The sequence below is a fragment of the Engystomops pustulosus genome, chromosome 1 (genome assembly GCF_040894005.1).
Source record: "Engystomops pustulosus chromosome 1, aEngPut4.maternal, whole genome shotgun sequence".
NCBI classification, from domain to species: domain Eukaryota; kingdom Metazoa; phylum Chordata; class Amphibia; order Anura; family Leptodactylidae; genus Engystomops; species Engystomops pustulosus.
Window position 1 is genome coordinate 191,161,223 of NC_092411.1, and position 19,047 is coordinate 191,180,269.

General features: G+C 39.9%; 1 protein-coding gene across 1 annotated transcript; it reads left to right on the top strand.

The window, feature by feature from the left end:
• Positions 1-2,534: 2,534 nt before the first annotated feature.
• LOC140101204 (C-X-C motif chemokine 11-like) lies at positions 2,535-18,761 on the top strand. The gene is made up of 4 exons (XM_072126601.1): positions 2,535-2,692; positions 15,977-16,103; positions 17,280-17,369; positions 18,537-18,761. Exons 1-4 carry the CDS (start codon positions 2,632-2,634, stop codon positions 18,559-18,561), a joined length of 303 nt encoding a protein of 100 aa, XP_071982702.1. The 5' UTR covers positions 2,535-2,631; the 3' UTR covers positions 18,562-18,761.
• The last annotated feature ends 286 nt before the right edge of the window (positions 18,762-19,047 follow it).

Below are 19,047 nucleotides of genomic sequence, written 5' to 3' on the forward strand. Positions count from 1 at the left end.
CAAAAAAGCCACACACGACTCTGAATAAAAAAAGCAGGTTTAGATATGCTGAGAGTTAAAAAAAAACATACAGTAATGGGCACTTTGGTTTTCAAATTTTAGTCATAGCTCAATTTCTTTCAGGTATTCTATAGAAACTGTAAAGAACTGCAAAAATGTAGACAAAGTTATTATACAAAAGAATTGTTATGTTCCTACCTTACTTTATATCATGACTTTCTCCACTAGGTTTTGTGTTATCTGTATCATGACTTTCTCCACTAGGTTTTGTGTTATCTGTATCATGACTTTCTCCACTGGGTTTTGTGTTATCTGTATCATGACTTTCTCCACTGAGTTTTGTGTTATCTGTAGGATAATCTTAATGATCATTTTCTGATAATATCTGTCTTTTCAAGTTAATGAGAACTTGATAATGACAGAAAGTCCCAGTCCCAGTTAGATTGCCCAATGGGATTTTCCCCATGGTAATTTCAGAATGTAGAAGGAGTGAAAGCAGGACAATTATTTAGGATCCACCCACTGGACTGACAATTGACAACTACTGTGCTACTTCTGGGAAAACAACTTTTTCCTATCGATTTCACATTCATATACCGGAAATGTACAGACCAGTCATTCTTGTTCTCTGTTCACTGATCCTACTTCAGGCATGTGTGCAAGGTAAGTCTGCCTAACTACATTAGTTAATTTTTACATGAACTGAAATGTTTAAGAATATATATTCTAATGCTGCATTGTACTACATAACTAAAATTTCAGGAGAAATTTGCACAACTATTATGTTTTATAAAAGTTTAACAAAAAAAATTGTTGATTAAAGTGGTTCTACATTATTTGCATTTGTTGCCACACCCTTACTTCATACTGGATCATAGGGAGCCCCTTATTATCACCCGGGGATGCTTATTTGTTATAGTTTTTGTGCAGCAATGATACACTATTATTTTGGTTAATGACATTAGAGGAACCAAGATAAAACCCAGGCTTGTGATATGAAAGTTGAGGTTCTAAATTATATTTTACCAATGGATCAATCTACTATTTTCTACATATAAAGATAATAATATAACTATAATGACAACTGAATTGTGGAACCTGCAATATCATTCCAGTATATTGTTACATAGTCATTTTAATAGTGAAATTTATAAACATATATTTTAACTTTCGGTTGGCTTGGTAATTTTTGGTTGGCTTATATAATTCATGTAGGTTATCTATGTATAAAGACTCTGATGTATTGCACTTAAAAAACTTAAAAGAGTAAAATCAACCTCATATAATCAACTAAAAAACATTAATTACACCCACTTCTACAATAATTGATTAGCACTGATGTAAAATTAAAAATGCATCTTCTTCAATTATGTTATAAAGCCCACATAATCATTATTGCCTTTCAGTTTTATTGTGCTATATATAGATGGATCCAGACTATGAGACTCATAGGGGCAGATTTATCAAGCTGTCTGAAAGTCAGAATATTTCTAGTTGCCCATGGCAACCAATCACAGCTCCACTTTAAAATATTCATGAGCACTGGTAAATTGAAATTTTAAATTTTAAATTCATGCACATGTGCTTATAATATGCCTCCGAGATAATTATATGATAATTATAGCATAGAGTCATAGGACTAAACACATAGGTTCCCTTTAATCAAAATCTCATCTGGCCTGTTGTATTTTCACAATTACAGAAAGGCTTGGTTACAAGCAAATCTGGTTACAAGCATTTTCTGTCATTTACATATAAAAATAAACAAAGTAATACATACAGTATATTAGGTATCACCATGTCTTCAAAATATCACTAAATTATAGTGACAGTTTGTGCCAAAATGTGCAATTTCAATTACTAAATAGTTTTTTTTTTTATTAAAACTGAGCAAGTATTGTACATTCCACAAAATGTTAGTGTTTAAATACGTACATAGCTCGACACACAGCATAGCAATATAAAGAAACCCACAGGAAAATTCTACCTAATCCTGTTTCTTTCCAGCTTCCCAATATCTTCCACAGAATAATAAATGGTGTCTTTGTGAAGTATAATTTGTCCTACAAAAAAGCCACACACGACTCTGAATAAAAAAAGCAGGTTTAGATATGCTGAGAGTTGAAAAAACATACAGTAATGGGCACTTTGGTTTTCAAATTTTAGTCATAGCTCAATTTCTTTCAGGTATTCTATAGAAACTGTAAAGAACTGCAAAAATGTAGACAAAGTTATTATACAAAAGAATTGTTATGTTCCTACCTTACTTTATATTATGACTTTCTCCACTAGGTTTTGTGTTATCTGTATCATGACTTTCTCCACTAGGTTTTGTGTTATCTGTATCATGACTTTCTCCACTGGGTTTTGTATTATCTGTAATAATAATCTTAATGATCATTTTCTGATAATATCTGTCTTTTCAAGTTAATGAGAACTTGATAATGACAGAAAGTCCCAGTCCCAGTTAGATCGCCCAATGGGATTTTCCCCATGGTAATTTCAGAATGTAGAAGGAGTGAAAGCAGGACAATTATTTAGGATCCACCCACTGGACTGACAAGTGACAACTACTGTGCTACTTCTGGGAAAACAACTTTTTCCTATCGATTTCACATTCATATACCGGAAATGTACAGACCAGTCATTCTTGTTCTCTGTTCACTGATCCTACTTCAGGCATGTGTGCAAGGTAAGTCTGCCTAACTACATTAGTTAATTTTTACATGAACTGAAATGTTTAAGAATATATATTCTAATGCTGCATTGTACTACATAACTAAAATTTTAGGTGAAATTTGCACAACTATTATGTATTATAAAAGTTTAACACAAAAAGTTGTTGATTAAAGTGGTTCTACATTATTTGAATTTGTTGCCACACCCTTACTTCATACTGGATCATAGGGAGCCCCTTATTATCACCCGGGGGTGCTTATTTGTTATAGTTTTTGTGCAGCAATATTATTTTGGTTAATGACATTAGAGGAACCAAGATAAAACCCAGGCTTGTGATATGAAAGTTGAGGTTCTAAATTATATTTTACCAATGGATCAATCTACTATTTTCTACATATAAAGATAATAATATAACTATAATGACAACTGAATTGTGGAACCTGCAATATCATTCCAGTATATTGTTACATTTTAATAGTGAAATTTATAAACATATATTTTAACTTTCGGTTGGCTTGGTAATTTTTGGTTGGCTTATATAATTCATGTAGGTTATCTATGTATAAAGACTCTGATGTATTGCACTTAAAAAACTTAAAAGAGTAAAATCAACCTCATATAATCAACTAAAAAACATTAATTACACCCACTTCTACAATAATTGATTAGCACTGATGTAAAATTAAAAATGCATCTTCTTCAATTATGTTATAACTTATAAAGCCCACATAATCATTATTGCCTTTCAGTTTTATTGTGCTATATATAGATGGATCCAGACTATGAGACTCATAGGGGCAGATTTATCAAGCTGTCTGAAAGTCAGAATATTTCTAGTTGCCCATGGCAACCAATCACAGCTCCACTTTAAAATATTCATGAGCACTGGTAAATTGAAAACTGAGCTGTGATTGGTTGCCATGGGCAACTAGAAATATTCTGACTTTCAGACATCTTGATAAATCCGCCCCATTATCTGAATGCAGTGTGCATCTTGTTTTAACTACTGCTTAGAAAAACTACAGTAAACAGACATCATATGCTGCTTAATTTGACACCTTAATTTTTATAGGACCTATCTTGTTTGCATTAGATTGTGTATATTATTTTATTAACACATAACAAGAGCCATAATAGTTACATTTTTCCATTAACCCCTTAAGGACGCAGCCTGTTTGCAGGTTAAGGCTCGCAACTTTTTTTTGAAATTTGACCAGTGTCTCTTCCTGTGGTAATAACTTTTCAACGCTTTAAGATATCTCTGTGATTTTGAGATTGTTTTCTCGTGAGACATTGTAGTTTATGTTAGTAGTGTCATTTCGGTGATCCGTTCCTTTTTTGGGGGGTAAAAATTCAAAAATTTTGGAAAAATTTGAAAAAAATGACTATTTTCAAAGTTTCAAATGTTATACTTTTTAGACAAAAAGTGATACCACAAATTTTTTTTTGATAGAAACCTTTTGCCATTGGTCTTCTTTTTATATCCATTATTTGTTTTAAGTTTCCATTTTTTTTATGGATGTGAGAAGGTTTGAAGTCTTAGTAGCAACTTCTCAGATTTTCTTGAAATTTGAAAAATGCGAACTTTTTGGTGATCAATTCAGTTTGGAAGTGCCCTATAAAGGCTTATGTACTATATACCCCCACAAGTAACACCATTTTATGAACCTAACATCTCAACCTATTCAAATCAGCATTTAGGAAGTCTGTTAACCCTTTAATTATTTTTCCGGAAGCATATGAAAATGGAGTGGAAATTTTGAAATTTCAATTTTGGATTTCAATCTTTCCAATTTAGCCCTAAAATGGATACATTCAGAAGGAATTTGAGGTAAATATATATTCCTAATTTCTTGCCCTGCTTCTTCCGAGTACGGCAATACCAGACATGTGGATGTCAGCTGCTGTTTCCCCGCACAGCGATGTCCAGAACAGAGTTAGCGATACTGGGAATTTGGAAAGCCAATTTGGCTGCAAATATTTTGTGGTGCCACAGTGTAATTGAAGAGCCCCTGAAGTAAAAGTACAATAGAAAACCCCCCAAAATGTCACCATTTCGGAAACTAGACCCCTCAAAGAATTTATCGGTGGTTGTGGTGAGCATTTTAACCCCCGACACGCTGGTCAAAATTTAATGCAAAGTAAATGGTGCAGAGTAAAAATTGCGTTTTTATCTCAAAAATGTCATTTTAGTGCCTCATATACTGTGCCCAACCCATGCCACTTTAGACAAACACCCCAAAAATCATTCTGCTGGTTGTCCCGAGTACGGCAATACCACACATGTGCCAATAATTTACAGGCTGGGCACACAGAAGGGATGAGAACGGAAGGAGTGAAATTTTGATTTTCCAGCTCCGTTTTCACACGTTTGGATTTGGAGTGCCATGTCATGTTGGCAGGGCCCGTGAGGTGCCAGTGCAATAGAAACCCCCAATAAATGATACCATTACGGAAACTAGACCCCTCAAAGAATTTATCGGTGGTTGTGGTGAGCATTTTAACCCCCGACACACTGGTCAAAATTTAATGCAAAGTAAATGGTGCAGAGTAAAAATTGCGTTTTTATCTCAAAAATGTCATTTTAGTGCCTCATATACTGTGCCCAACCCATGCCACTTTAGACAAACACCCCAAAAATCATTCTGCGGGTTGTCCCGAGTACGGCAATACCACACATGTGCCAATAATTTACAGGCTGGGCACACAGAAGGGATGAGAACGGAAGGAGTGAAATTTTGATTTTCCAGCTCCGTTTTCACACGTTTGGATTTGGAGTGCCATGTCATGTTGGCAGGGCCTGTGAGGTGCCAGTGCAATAGAAACCCCCAATAAATGATACCATTACGGAAACTAGACCCCTCAAAGAATTTATCGGTGGTTGTGGTGAGCATTTTAACCCCCGACACACTGGTCAAAATTGAATGCAGAGTAAATGGTGCAGAGTAAAAATTGCGTTTTTATCTCAAAAATGTCATTTTAGTGCCTCATATACTGTGCCCAACCCATGCCACTTTAGACAAACACCCCAAAAATCATTCTGCGGGTTGTCCCGAGTACAGCAATACCACACATGTGCCAATAATTTACAGACTGGGCACACAGTAGGGATGAGAACGGAAGGAGTGAAATTTTGATTTTCCAGCTCCGTTTTCACACGTTTGGATTTAGAGTGCCATGTCATGTTGGCAGGGCCTGTGAGGTGCCAGTGCAATAGAAACCCCCAATAAATGATACCATTACGGAAACTAGACCCCTCAAAGAATTTATCGGTGGTTGTGGTGAGCATTTTAACCCCCGACACACTGGTCAAAATTTAATGCAAAGTAAATGGTGCAGAGTAAAAATTGCGTTTTTATCTCAAAAATGTCATTTTAGTGCCTCATATACTGTGCCCAACCCATGCCACTTTAGACAAACACCCCAAAAATCATTCTGCGGGTTGTCCCGAGTACGGCAATACCACACATGTGCCAATAATTTACAGGCTGGGCACACAGAAGGGATGAGAACGGAAGGAGTGAAATTTTGATTTTCCAGCTCCGTTTTCACACGTTTGGATTTGGAGTGCCATGTCATGTTGGCAGGGCCTGTGAGGTGCCAGTGCAATAGAAACCCCCAATAAATGATACCATTACGGAAACTAGACCCCTCAAAGAATTTATCGGTGGTTGTGGTGAGCATTTTAACCCCCGACACGCTGGTCAAAATTGAATGCAGAGTAAATGGTGCAGAGTAAAAATTGCGTTTTTATCTCAAAAATGTCATTTTAGTGCCTCATATACTGTGCCCAACCCATGCCACTTTAGACAAACACCCCAAAAATCATTCTGCGGGTTGTCCCGAGTACAGCAATACCACACATGTGCCAATAATTTACAGACTGGGCACACAGTAGGGATGAGAACGGAAGGAGTGAAATTTTGATTTTCCAGCTCCGTTTTCACACGTTTGGATTTAGAGTGCCATGTCATGTTGGCAGGGCCTGTGAGGTGCCAGTGCAATAGAAACCCCCAATAAATGATACCATTACGGAAACTAGACCCCTCAAAGAATTTATCGGTGGTTGTGGTGAGCATTTTAACCCCCGACACACTGGTCAAAATTTAATGCAAAGTAAATGGTGCAGAGTAAAAATTGCGTTTTTATCTCAAAAATGTCATTTTAGTGCCTCATATACTGTGCCCAACCCATGCCACTTTAGACAAACACCCCAAAAATCATTCTGCGGGTTGTCCCGAGTACAGCAATACCACACATGTGCCAATAATTTACAGACTGGGCACACAGTAGGGATGAGAACGGAAGGAGTGAAATTTTGATTTTCCAGCTCCGTTTTCACACGTTTGGATTTAGAGTGCCATGTCATGTTGGCAGGGCCTGTGAGGTGCCAGTGCAATAGAAACCCCCAATAAATGATACCATTACGGAAACTAGACCCCTCAAAGAATTTATCGGTGGTTGTGGTGAGCATTTTAACCCCCGACACGCTGGTCAAAATTGAATGCAGAGTAAATGGTGCAGAGTAAAAATTGCGTTTTTATCTCAAAAATGTCATTTTAGTGCCTCATATACTGTGCCCAACCCATGCCACTTTAGACAAACACCCCAAAAATCATTCTGCGGGTTGTCCCGAGTACGGAAATACCACACATGTGCCAATAATTTACAGGCTGGGCACACGGCAGGGGTCAGGAAGAAAGAAGCACAATTTAGGTTTTCAAGCTTCGTTTTCACTAGATTGGTAATGGGGGGTACCCCCGAGGTACCAGTACAATAGAAACCCCCAAGTAGTGAACCCAATTTGGAAAGGGCACCCCTCAAAGAATGTATGTAGGCTTGTATGAGCATTTTAACCCCCAACACGCTGGCCAAAATTGAATGCAAAGTAAAGGGTGCAGAGTAAAAATTGTGTTTTTATCTCAAAAATGTCATTTTAGTGCCTCGTGTACTGTGCCCAACCCATGCCACTTTAGACAAACACCCCAAAAATCATTCTGCGGGTTGTCCCGAGTACGGAAATACCACACATGTGCCAATAATTTACAGGCTGGGCACACGGCAGGGGTCAGGAAGAAAGAAGCACAATTTAGGTTTTCAAGCTTCGTTTTCACTAGATTGGTAATGGGGGGTACCCCCGAGGTACCAGTACAATAGAAACCCCCAAGTAGTGAACCCATTTTGGAAAGGGCACCCCTCAAAGAATGTATGTAGGCTTGTATGAGCATTTTAACCCCCAACACGCTGGCCAAAATTGAATGCAAAGTAAAGGGTGCAGAGTAAAAATTGTGTTTTTATCTCAAAAATGTCATTTTAGTGCCTCGTGTACTGTGCCCAACCCATGCCACTTTAGACAAACACCCCAAAAATCATTCTGCGGGTTGTCCCGAGTACGGAAATACCACACATGTGCCAATAATTTACAGGCTGGGCACACGGCAGGGGTCAGGAAGAAAGAAGCACAATTTTGGTTTTCAAGCTTCGTTTTCACTAGATTGGTAATGGGGGGTACCCCCGAGGTACCAGTACAATAGAAACCCCCAAGTAGTGAACCCATTTTGGAAAGGGCACCCCTCAAAGAATGTATGTAGGCTTGTATGAGCATTTTAACCCCTAAGGTGCTGGCTAAAATTTAATACAAAGTGAGTAGTGCAGAGAAACAATTGTATTGCAATTTATCAAATATGCCATTGAAGTGACAAAAGTATTTTGCCCAACTCATGCCACTGGGGAAAAACACATCAAAAATCATTCTGCGGGTTACCCCGGTTAGGGCAATACCCCATAGGAGGCAATAATCTGTAGGATGGAGACACGGTAGGGCTCAAAAGGGAATAACTTGTTGGAGCACAGACATTGTACATTTTTTTTTTCTTTTTGGCATCATGAAAGATTTGTAGATGCCAATAGGGGCCAGTACAGTAGAAATCCCTAAGAACTGACCCTATTTTGGAAACTACACCCTTCCATGAATTAATCTAGGGGTATAGTTAGCATTTTAACCCCACAGGTGGACCCCTGAAAAAGTGCATAATGGATAGTGCATAGTAAAAAATATCTATTATGTCATTTTGTGCCCAGCTGCTGCCATGGGAGACAAACACCCTAAAAATCATGATGCATGTTTTCCCGGGTAAAGCATACGGGACAGTAATCTACAGGCTGGGCACATGGCAGGGCTTAGAAGGGAAGGTGCGGCATGTGGCATGATGTATAAGCTGTGCGTCAGGGTAGCAACAGAGTACTCTAAAAATCCAGGGATGTATGATAAATTCGGAAGCAATCTTTCATACATAACCCTGGTTTTTCTGGGCATGTCTCACAGTGATGAATGGTGTCCTTCCGAATGCCATTTTTGGAGCACACCCTGCACCTCTTCTGTGTCCTTCCCTTGCTGGCTGTTTGGGGAACTACTCCTGGAAAGTGCTGCCCTGGTACAATACGTGTTGGGGCCTCACTTCCAGATGTGCTAGCACTCCCCCCTTCCTGGTCTCCAAAAAGAAAGTACTTTATTACCACCTCTTGAAATTCCAGGAAAGTTCCCCTCTGGCCGGCATATCGATGCAGCACATAAGCATTATACAATGCCATCTGCATCATGTGCACGGCCAGCTTCTTGTACCACACCCTCGACTTCCGCATGGCATTGTACGGCTGAAGCACCTGGTCAGACAAGTCCACCCCTCCCATGTATTTGTTATAATCTTGGGGGTTTCTGTACTGGCACCTCGTACTGGGACAGAGGTGGTGGTGTGCTCATGTATTGTGGTTAATACAAGGACTTCTCTCTTGTCCTTGTACTTAACACACAATACAGAGTCGCTGCATAGTGCCCTGCTTTCGTGCCTTTTAAGTTTTTGCCCAAGCAGCGACTTAGGGAGACCTCTCTGATTTCTGCGTACAGTGCCGCATGCCGCAGTATTTCTGGAAGTGAGGCACTTGAACAGGGTGGTGCTGGTGTAGAAATTGTCCAGGTAGAGGTGGTAGCCCTGGTCCAGCAGTGGGTGCACTAAATCCCACACTATCTTCCCTGTAACACCCAGGAAGGGGGGGCATTCTGGGGGCACTATAGAGGAGTCCTTCCCTTCATATACCCTGAACTTGTATGTGTACCCTGATGAACTTTCGCACAGCTTATACATTTTCACACCATATCTTGCCCTCTTATTGGGCAGGTACTGGCGGAATTGAAGTCTCCCTTTGAATTGTACCAGGGACTCGTCTATGCTCACATGTTTGGCGGGAGTATATGCCTGGGCAAACTTGGCACTAAAATGATCTAATATGGGCCTGACCTTAAATAACCGATCATAACTGGGGTCACCTCTGGGTGGGCACTGTGTGTTGTCAGTGTAGTGCAAAAACTTATGGATGGCTTCAAAGCGCATCCTGCTCATTGCCATGCGGAACATGGGGGTGTGGTACAGTATATCTGTGCTCCAGTAGTCCCTGATTGAAGGCTTCTTTACTATCCCCATAAGGAGTATTATGCCCCAATACTTGTACATCTCTGCTGCAGTGACAGGGGTCCACCTGTAGGGTTGTGCATAAAAGGACGTGGGGTTTTGGGCAATATGTTGTGCAGCGTAGAGATTTGTCTGAAATATAATAATATTCAGCAGCGCCTCATCAAAAAAAAACTTAAAAAAGTCTACAGCTCTGAGCCCTGTCGTGTCAAAGTTAATGCCAGGATGGCCCAAAAAGTCAGGGACCTGAGGGGTATAATTATCTGGGGCTACCCATGTGGGGTCAGTGGAAGCCCCAGACGCTTCTCCTGCAGAAGTCCCAGAAACTTCTCCTGCAGAAGTCCCAGGCACTTCTCCTGCAGAAGTCCCAGGCACTTCTCCTGCAGAAGTCCCAGGCACTTCTCCTGCAGAAGTCCCAGGCACTTCAATTGCAGAAGTCCCTGGAACCCTACGGCGCCTTCTTGGGGGTCCTTCCAGGTCACTGGAAGATGAGCAGGAGGATGATGATAGGTAAAAGGGACCATCATCCCCACTAGCTGACTCGGTGTCAGAGGCAAGCATGTTATATGCCTCCAACACGGTGTACGTCTTCTGAGACATTGCACACAAAAAAAATAGAGAACTAGAAAAATTAGATAATGTGCACCAAACTACACGGATAAACCGTCTAGCAGGCACACAAAAAAAAAAATATAATGCACACCAAACTACACGGACAAGCCGCACAGATGGCACACACAAAAAATAATGTGCACTAAACTACACGGACAAGCCGCACAGATAGCACACAAAAAAAAAAAAGATAATGCGCACCAAACTACACGGACAAGCCGCACAGATGGCACACACCAAAAATAATGCGCACTAAACTACACGGACAAGCCGCACAGATAGCACACAAAAAAAAAAAAGATAATGCGCACCAAACTACACGGACAAGCCGCACAGATGGCACACACCAAAAATAATGCGCACTAAACTACACGGACAAGCCGCACAGATAGCACACAAAAAAAAAAAAGATAATGCACACCAAACCACACGGACCAGCCGCACAGATGGCACACAAAAAATAATGCGCACTAAACTACACGGACAAGCCGCGCAGATAGCACACAAAAAAAAATAATGCGCACTAAACTACACGGAGAAGCCGCACAGATAGCACACAAAAAAAATAATGCGCACTAAACTACACGGACAAGCCGCACAGATAGCACACAAAAAAAAAGATAATGCACACCAAGCCACACGGACCAGCCGCACAGATGGCACACACAAAAAGTAGCTACGTACGGGCGCTCTGGAAAAAAATATTACCAGGCACCGAAAAAAAACCTATGTGCACCGCGCAAAAAGGCGCTACAAATGCACCTAGCTTGCCCTAAGACAAACTAACTACCGCTAAGATTGCTAAAGATTCTGTGCAGCGCTATTCACACGGCGCACTGAAAAGTGCGTCCAGTGCAGAACAACGCTAACACAGCGCACTGAAAAGTGCGTTTGGGTTCAGAACGGACAGACAGGGAAAAACGGAAGACACGTGGGATCACACAAGGCGATCACACAGGGAACACACAGGACACAGGAAAAAACAGATAGGGATGGGAATTTGTAGGGAACAATAGGGATCAGATAAGGATCAGAACACTATTTATAGTGTAAAAGTGTATTTTGGTGCACACAGTAACGCTCTCTCCTCTCTCCAGCGATACCAAACCAAAATGGTGCCGCTGGAGGAAGAGGAAGGGGCTAAAACCACGTTTTTTGTCACCCAAATCTCGTCCCGATGTCACCACGTCGCGAGACGTGGTGACAATTCTAAAATCCTATGCGCTCGCGCCGTAGCTGTACTGCGCTGAGCGCTAATCGTCGGAAGCTGCGCAGTACAGCTACGGCGCGGAGCGCTAAGGGGTTAATAAACAGAAGTGGGGGTTTGTTTGTCAGCAGAGATAATGTTAGTATTTGAACCGTCTTGGAGTGCATGTTGCTTAAAGAGGAACTGTCACCCCAAAAAAACACACAAACATATGTTACCCCTTTTTATCTAGAAGACACTGCAGCGCCATACAATAGGAACGCTGGACCAAGCTCACATCAGTCCGGTGTATTTATGAGGGGGCGGTCTGGGGAGGAGGTGACTGCCACATGAAGCCTATGGCATGGGATGAGTCTGGAGAAGAAGCAGCGCCTCGGACCGCCCCCTCATGATTACGCCGGACCGCTGTGAGCTCTGTCCAGCTTTCCTAGCATGGCAAATGGAGATTAGCCTAGGGTGACAAGGTAAAGCTTCAGCTGGCAGCTAAACACCTGCAGATAGCTAGAATTAGAGAATTGTTTAATTTTGTTTAATGCAGAGTTAGGCACCTTAGCCAGTAAGTCTTTGCTGCATATTGCCAGCACCAATCGTGGGTGTTTTCCCGCTGTTCGCCGACGGCGAAGCCCATGCGCCACCATCTTTCTGAGGATCGTCGCTCCCCATGACATCATCGGGGATCCGTCGCCATGGCAGCCTCGGCTCTTCCGAAGACCCGAGGCATCTTCGAGGTATCCCATTCATTACAATGTGCTATCAGCACATTGTAATGAATGGAGAGTAAAATCCCAATTTACCGCCATACTGTAGTATGGCAGTATATAATGGGATCGTACAGACAACCTAGGGTTAAAGTACCCTAGGGAGTCTGAAAAATAGTAAAAATAAAAATTAAAAAAAGTTTTAAAAAAAATTATAATAGAAAAACCTAAAAACTCAAACTCACCCCCTTTCACTAGAAGTGATATAAATAAACAGTAAAAATCATAAACACATTAGGTATCGTCACGTCCGAAAATCCCCGATATATCAAAATATAATAATGGTTTTTTACTGCGTTTAACCCTGTAACAGAAAATCACGCCCAAAGTCATAGATGGCACTTTTTTACCATATAAAAAAATTAAAAATTCTATAAAAAGTGATCAAAAGGTCATACAGTCCTAAAAATGCTAACATTGTTAACGTCATAAAAATCCGCAAAAAAAGCGGCTCAAAGCTCCATACACCAAAAAAAAAAAAAATTTGTACAGGAGGTTTTAATTTTTGTAAATGTATGAAAACATTATAAAACCTATACAAATTTGGAATCCCCATAATCGTAACAACCCAAAGAATAAAGTAGACATGTGATTTGGGGCATACAGTGAAATCCGTAAAATCCAAGCCCACAAGAATACGGCACAAATGCGTTTTTTACCAATTTCACTGCATTTGGAATTTTTTCCCACTTCCCAGTACAAGGCGTGGAACATTAAATACCACTATTTTGAAGTGTAATTGGTTACGCAGAAAATAAGCCATAACACAGCTCTGTAGATGGAAAAATAAAAAGTTATAGATTGTTTAAGTCAGGGAGTGGAAAATGAAAACGCAAAAACAAAAAGGGCTGAGGCGTTAAGGGGTTGAAGCTGTACAAAGCTATAACCCCTTTAGTAACACAGGGCAGATTTGAAAAATGGGACTATGTCCTTGAGGGCAAAATAGTCCTGAAGGGGTTAATGTTTGTTTGTTGTTGTTTTTTTGCTAGATAAGATGTACTTGTTATTAGTTCCATTCTGAAAGACATATGGCTTTTGGATCACTTTTTATTTCAATTTCTTTAAAAACTGCAACAAAAGTAATTTTGTAATAGTAATTTTTATCATTAGTGTGGGTTAAATGTTAGGCTAATAACATTTGATGTACTTTTTAAGGTAAGGAAAACATGTCATTTTGATCTCATTCCATTTTTTACAAAAAGGTGATCAAAATTGCACTGGTCACCATGTAATATAAATAATATTTTAGTTTTATAGTAGGGATGGCAAAGCCAAATATATTTATTTTTATATGTCTTATAGTTTTGATACAAGCAGGGAATAGACCAATGATATAATACACTGAACATGTCTAAGGTACTGAAGGGCATGTCATTTTTGTGGTGAAAATTGTGTTAGAAATCAGATGCATTTAACTTAGTAAACCTACTTGCACCACATTCAATTTTAACAGTATAGATACATATCCTCAGCAATAACAGAGATCTCATCTATTTGAGCAGACTCCTTAACCATCTTTTCTATTAGTCAGAACTGAATTATGGTTCAGCTTTACGATAACATCTATGCCCATTTAGGCTTCAGCGCCATCCTCTGTCTGCAAAGTACACCTGAAGATGCGCTGTTGAGTGTGATTTTGTTCTTAGGTTCCTTTCTGTCATGACCAGTCTGAACACTGCTTTATATCATTCCTGACCGATTCTTCTGTGGAATTTAAGATAGCTCGACAAAATGTTCCTCCACTCATTTCTTCTGACTATCTGAGTCTGTACTGCAGTTTCTTCTTGCTTATAAACGGTATTTCAAAAACTCACAGAAATATCAGAAACACCTAAAAACATAACTTTTATTGATTCCCTTTTTTAAAAAAACAAGAATTTCTAGGACATTTGTCCCATACGTGATAAGGAAGTGTAGCTGTAGTGTCCTGGCAAGTTCAATGTTCGTTAGGTCTATTATTTACCCAGGACTCTACTTTTTCCACAAGTATGAATATACTCTCAGTATAGGTCTTATGACATGAATCACATAGACCCACTAACCCTACGCGTTTCGCCGCTGGGGTAGTATGCGAAAATACTCTTTTCACAGAGCTAACACAATATTTACAACAATAATAGTGATAGTGTATCAAGAAATAAATCGTCCAATTCATATACTCATCAGAGATTATTCTATATTGCACTAGCCCATACGGTCAGTGGTAGAATATCACTAATTCATTTGCACCACTATGTCTTGATCAAACGTAATAGAAGCTCAATAGTTCAATAACATCCAGAGGTTTATGATTACAGAACTTCTAATACATAAATTGCACCCTTGGCCATATGGAGATTGAATGACAATCGCCCTGTTCAAAATGTAGAAATTCATAGCGGATAGATATATACAAGGGAAGGGAATACAGACAATCCATATAAATTGCACTTGCTCCAATGTTTCAAACACAAGTGCTATGTTACATTGTGCTACATTGCACATATCCCTTAGCCTCTAGCAGCATCTCCAGCCTATAAAAGAAGTGTTGCATTTTATATCTTTATAACAACACCTGAAAAGCAAAGGGTGGCAAGATACTTAGCTTGCATATGTGGGTACAGACGCCTGGACACAGATGTTTGGATTGACCTTCCCCCAGCCTTACAATCTCCTTATAAGTGTCTCCTCTTAGCGTGTCTGGATTACTAGCACGCTTGTGCCAGCGAGGTCAATAACTTCCGGGTTCAGGGTTCATTCTATTAAGTCGCGCACCCATTGCGAGCGCATGCGCCATTTTACATATTTAGGCGCACGTCCCCATTAGGCGCATCTGTATCTTTAACCATTTAGGTGCATGTCTCGTAGGACGCGTGCGTGCCCCTGAGTTCTGTTTGATTTAAATTAGTTGGAAACAAAAATATGTCGCCTTGCTGATGGGCTGAGTGTCAGGCTCTGTGATTTCCTATAAACGGTATTTGTCAACTATTCTTATATGTTTGTATTGTCCAGTCTTTGTCTCTGTGTTTGCACTTTGGTGCAGGAAGTGAATGTCGACCAATTGTCACCTACCACTTTGTGTACGCTGGGCAATAAGGTAAGGGACAGCTGGTAAGGGGGTTTAAAATTAATCTCACTGTATTTGTTTGTTCTTCCAGTCAATAGCTATTTGCTTACAGCAACATTTTAAAGCTTAAATTTATATTATAAACCTAAAAAAAGCAGATGTAGTCATCTTTAAGGATTGTTTAAAAAGTTGTATATTTTATTTATAGGCATGTCCCCATTAGGGATGAGACGCTGTTTGTGCAAAGGGCCTGGTGCCAATTATGCGGACCTAAAGCAAATCAAGAAATTTGAAGTGTTTCCACCAAGTTCCAAGTGTGAGAAGATGGAAGTGATGTATGTTTCCTTCTATTGTATTAAAAAACATTTATGATACACAAAGTAAAACACAATTTAAGGTGTGAATGCATTACAATAATACTAACAACTGGAGAGAGAAAAATGTGGACCGCATATCCACACATAACATAATAATCTATTGCCAGTAGGCTACATTAACAAAATTAACTTGAGGTTCTTAGTTACATTTTGATCAAATTGTATTACACTGCACCATAGGAACAATGGGTGCCATGCAGTACCGCACTGTGTGTATAGGCCTTGAATGCTCACCATTCCATGTGGTCACAAAAACTGGCTTAGACCAAGTAGGAGGCCACTATATGCAGTCTTCTGTGAATTAAAAACACCTTGGCCAAATAGGGCAGAGTGCTGCTGCCAGAAAAAAAAATCAAGGGGCAGAATTCAAGCTTCTCAAACATGTAACACACATCCAAATACTTCTAAAACTGGTAGGCCCCTTCCACAGGTGTGTTTTTCACGTGCGTGTTCTGCGCATGCTTTTGACGTGCAGAACTTGCATTGCACTCTGACCCATTGTAATCAATGGGCTTTTTCACACTTGCATTTTTTTTTCACGCACACACGCACAATTTTTTTAACGCGTTTAAATCTCAACATGCTCTACTTTTGCAAGTCAAGCGCGTAAAAATGCACCATACAAGTCTATGGAGATGCATCAAAAATGCATCGCACTCTGAGACACATGCAAGTCCAATGCAAGTGCAATGTGTTTTTCACGCATCAATTGCCATAGAAAAGATAGAGCTTAGGTCCAAGACTGGTAGTGGATTATAACACTGATGCAAATACTTCTAAAACTGGCACTTTGAAGTAGCACCGATGCAAACACTACTAAGACCAGTACTGTAAAGCAAGACTGATGCAAATAGGTCTAAGACTGGTATTTTAATTTAACACTGTTTAATGTAAGAACTGAAAAGGAAACTTTGTTACACTTGAGCAAAATGCATCTTTATCCATTTCCTTTGGTTCTTATCATCCTCCTTCCTTCCTTTCTTATCTTCTTTTAGCTAGTAAATATCATTAATAAATGTGTCTGTAAAAACGATTTGCTGATTAAATATACAAGCCAAATATAACATTTGTTTCATAAATTGTTAATGCTTACATTAATGATCACATTTATCATTTCTATTTTTGGCTATATAGTGTTAAATTCAAGCATAGAGGAAGAAGAGGAATGTGTCTCAATCCTGACTCCAAATTTGCCAAGAAACTTATGGAATTTGCAAAGAAAAAGTAAGACATATATCGAGTCAAAGCCTGATACCCTGAAATATTTGTAATGGGGGGAGTATGATTGAGGGAGCACAGACAGGACAAGAGAGTGAGCCATAAGCTCCATCCCTCCAAAAAAACCTCCCTGTTTGCCTCTAAGTATCCTAAATGATACGGGCTAATCATGAAGATATCCATCCCTAATTCAAAGTGAGACCTGAAACAAGACAAACTTATACAAAATAAGTGCAACATCCCCCACCGGGCCTAGGCTTTTCTTGGGGCCTGGAAGCAGCTGGGACCCAGAATACCGGAGTGGCTGGCGGTTGCGACCTAGGCACGCTGTGGTCACGGTGCTTGGTGTGGGGACTGGAGGGCTGTCCTAGAGCCTGGCAGGTCTCCAGCAGGTGGTGTGTGCAAGATATAAAATGAGGGAGAGGCTGATGTACTGAATCTCCCTGGGGCAACTCCTTAGTGTCTGTAGTATATGTCCCTGGGTAATGGATGGGGAAGCCCTTGATCGTACAGCCGTGTTCAGGGACCAGATGGAGGCAGACCAGACGCCCTTGCCTACACATTGGCAGGGGTGTTGCATAAGTGACTAGTCGACAATCTTTAACATGAATAGGAAGTCAACCCCCAGTGGTAAGAGGAGGCTCAATGAAAAAAAGTAAAAAGACAGCAACCAATATATTTACCAAAAGCTGTTTGTTTGATGCACGCAGCCCATCAGAAAGCGCTTTGACTAAGGAGGCTCAATGAGTCACATGATGTTAACTATTGCTAGTCCATAAGATGACTGCAGTGAGACAAGTTTCATCATTCAGCAGAAATAACTAGGCCATTGTTCACACTGCTGGATGAAAGTGAATCACAGAGAAATGTAGCTTCTCCTCAGCCTGAGGAAGGACATTGACACAGACATAACAGAAGGGAGAGCCCCTTATTTGCATAATTGTTAAATCAGTTATTTGTAAAAACAAGAGCATAAGAAGCTAAAAGAAGTGGTTTCTGCCATAGGGGACACACACAAGCATGTTAGTGTGCTTGGTTCACAGGCCTTGATCCTGGTGGTAGATTTCCATTAAGAGAAAACAAGTTTGGCACGAGCAGTCTTCATCTTATTCATTGCACAGCATGCTCCCATTCCAGATGGCATATTCAATCCACTTCTTTTTCTTGTTACAGGTCATCTGGAAAAAAAGAAAATTAAGATGACAGCAATGGCTATCCTGTAATCTAATACAAAGGCGTGCTTTAGTTAACATCACCATCCATCCATATACGTACACTATATAATCTTTGCTTAAGGATGGTACAATACAAACATAAATGAAAAATATTAAACCCCTGTTTTAACATATAATAAGATTGATTCTATACAATAAATGAACATAGCATGATAAAAGGCAACATGGAAATTTGTTGACTTTTTAAAAATAAAAAACAATTAATTATTAAAACATGGTGTAGGAGAGGCGGTTCTACCATGACCATAGATGGGGATTCTTTACTGTAAGAGCAGTGATCTCTCTGCCGCAGCAGGTTGTTATGGCGGATTCTATGTACATGTTCAAGAGAGGCCTGGATGCCTTTCTGGAGAGAAAAAATATCACGGGTTATGGGGAAATACAATTGTTCAATACTTAAAGGTTGGACTTGATGGACTTGCATCTTTTTCCAGCCTTGTATAATATTA

Excerpts from the sequence above, each read along its gene's own strand:
- LOC140101204 (XM_072126601.1), top strand. The coding sequence starts at position 2,632 with ATGTACAGACCAGTCATTCTTGTTCTCTGTTCACTGATCCTACTTCAG. Across the intron at positions 16,104-17,279 it reads TGTGAGAAGATGGAAGTGAT|TGTTAAATTCAAGCATAGAG; the intron begins GTATGTTTCCTT and ends TTGGCTATATAG. Across the intron at positions 17,370-18,536 it reads ATGGAATTTGCAAAGAAAAA|GTCATCTGGAAAAAAAGAAA; the intron begins GTAAGACATATA and ends TTCTTGTTACAG.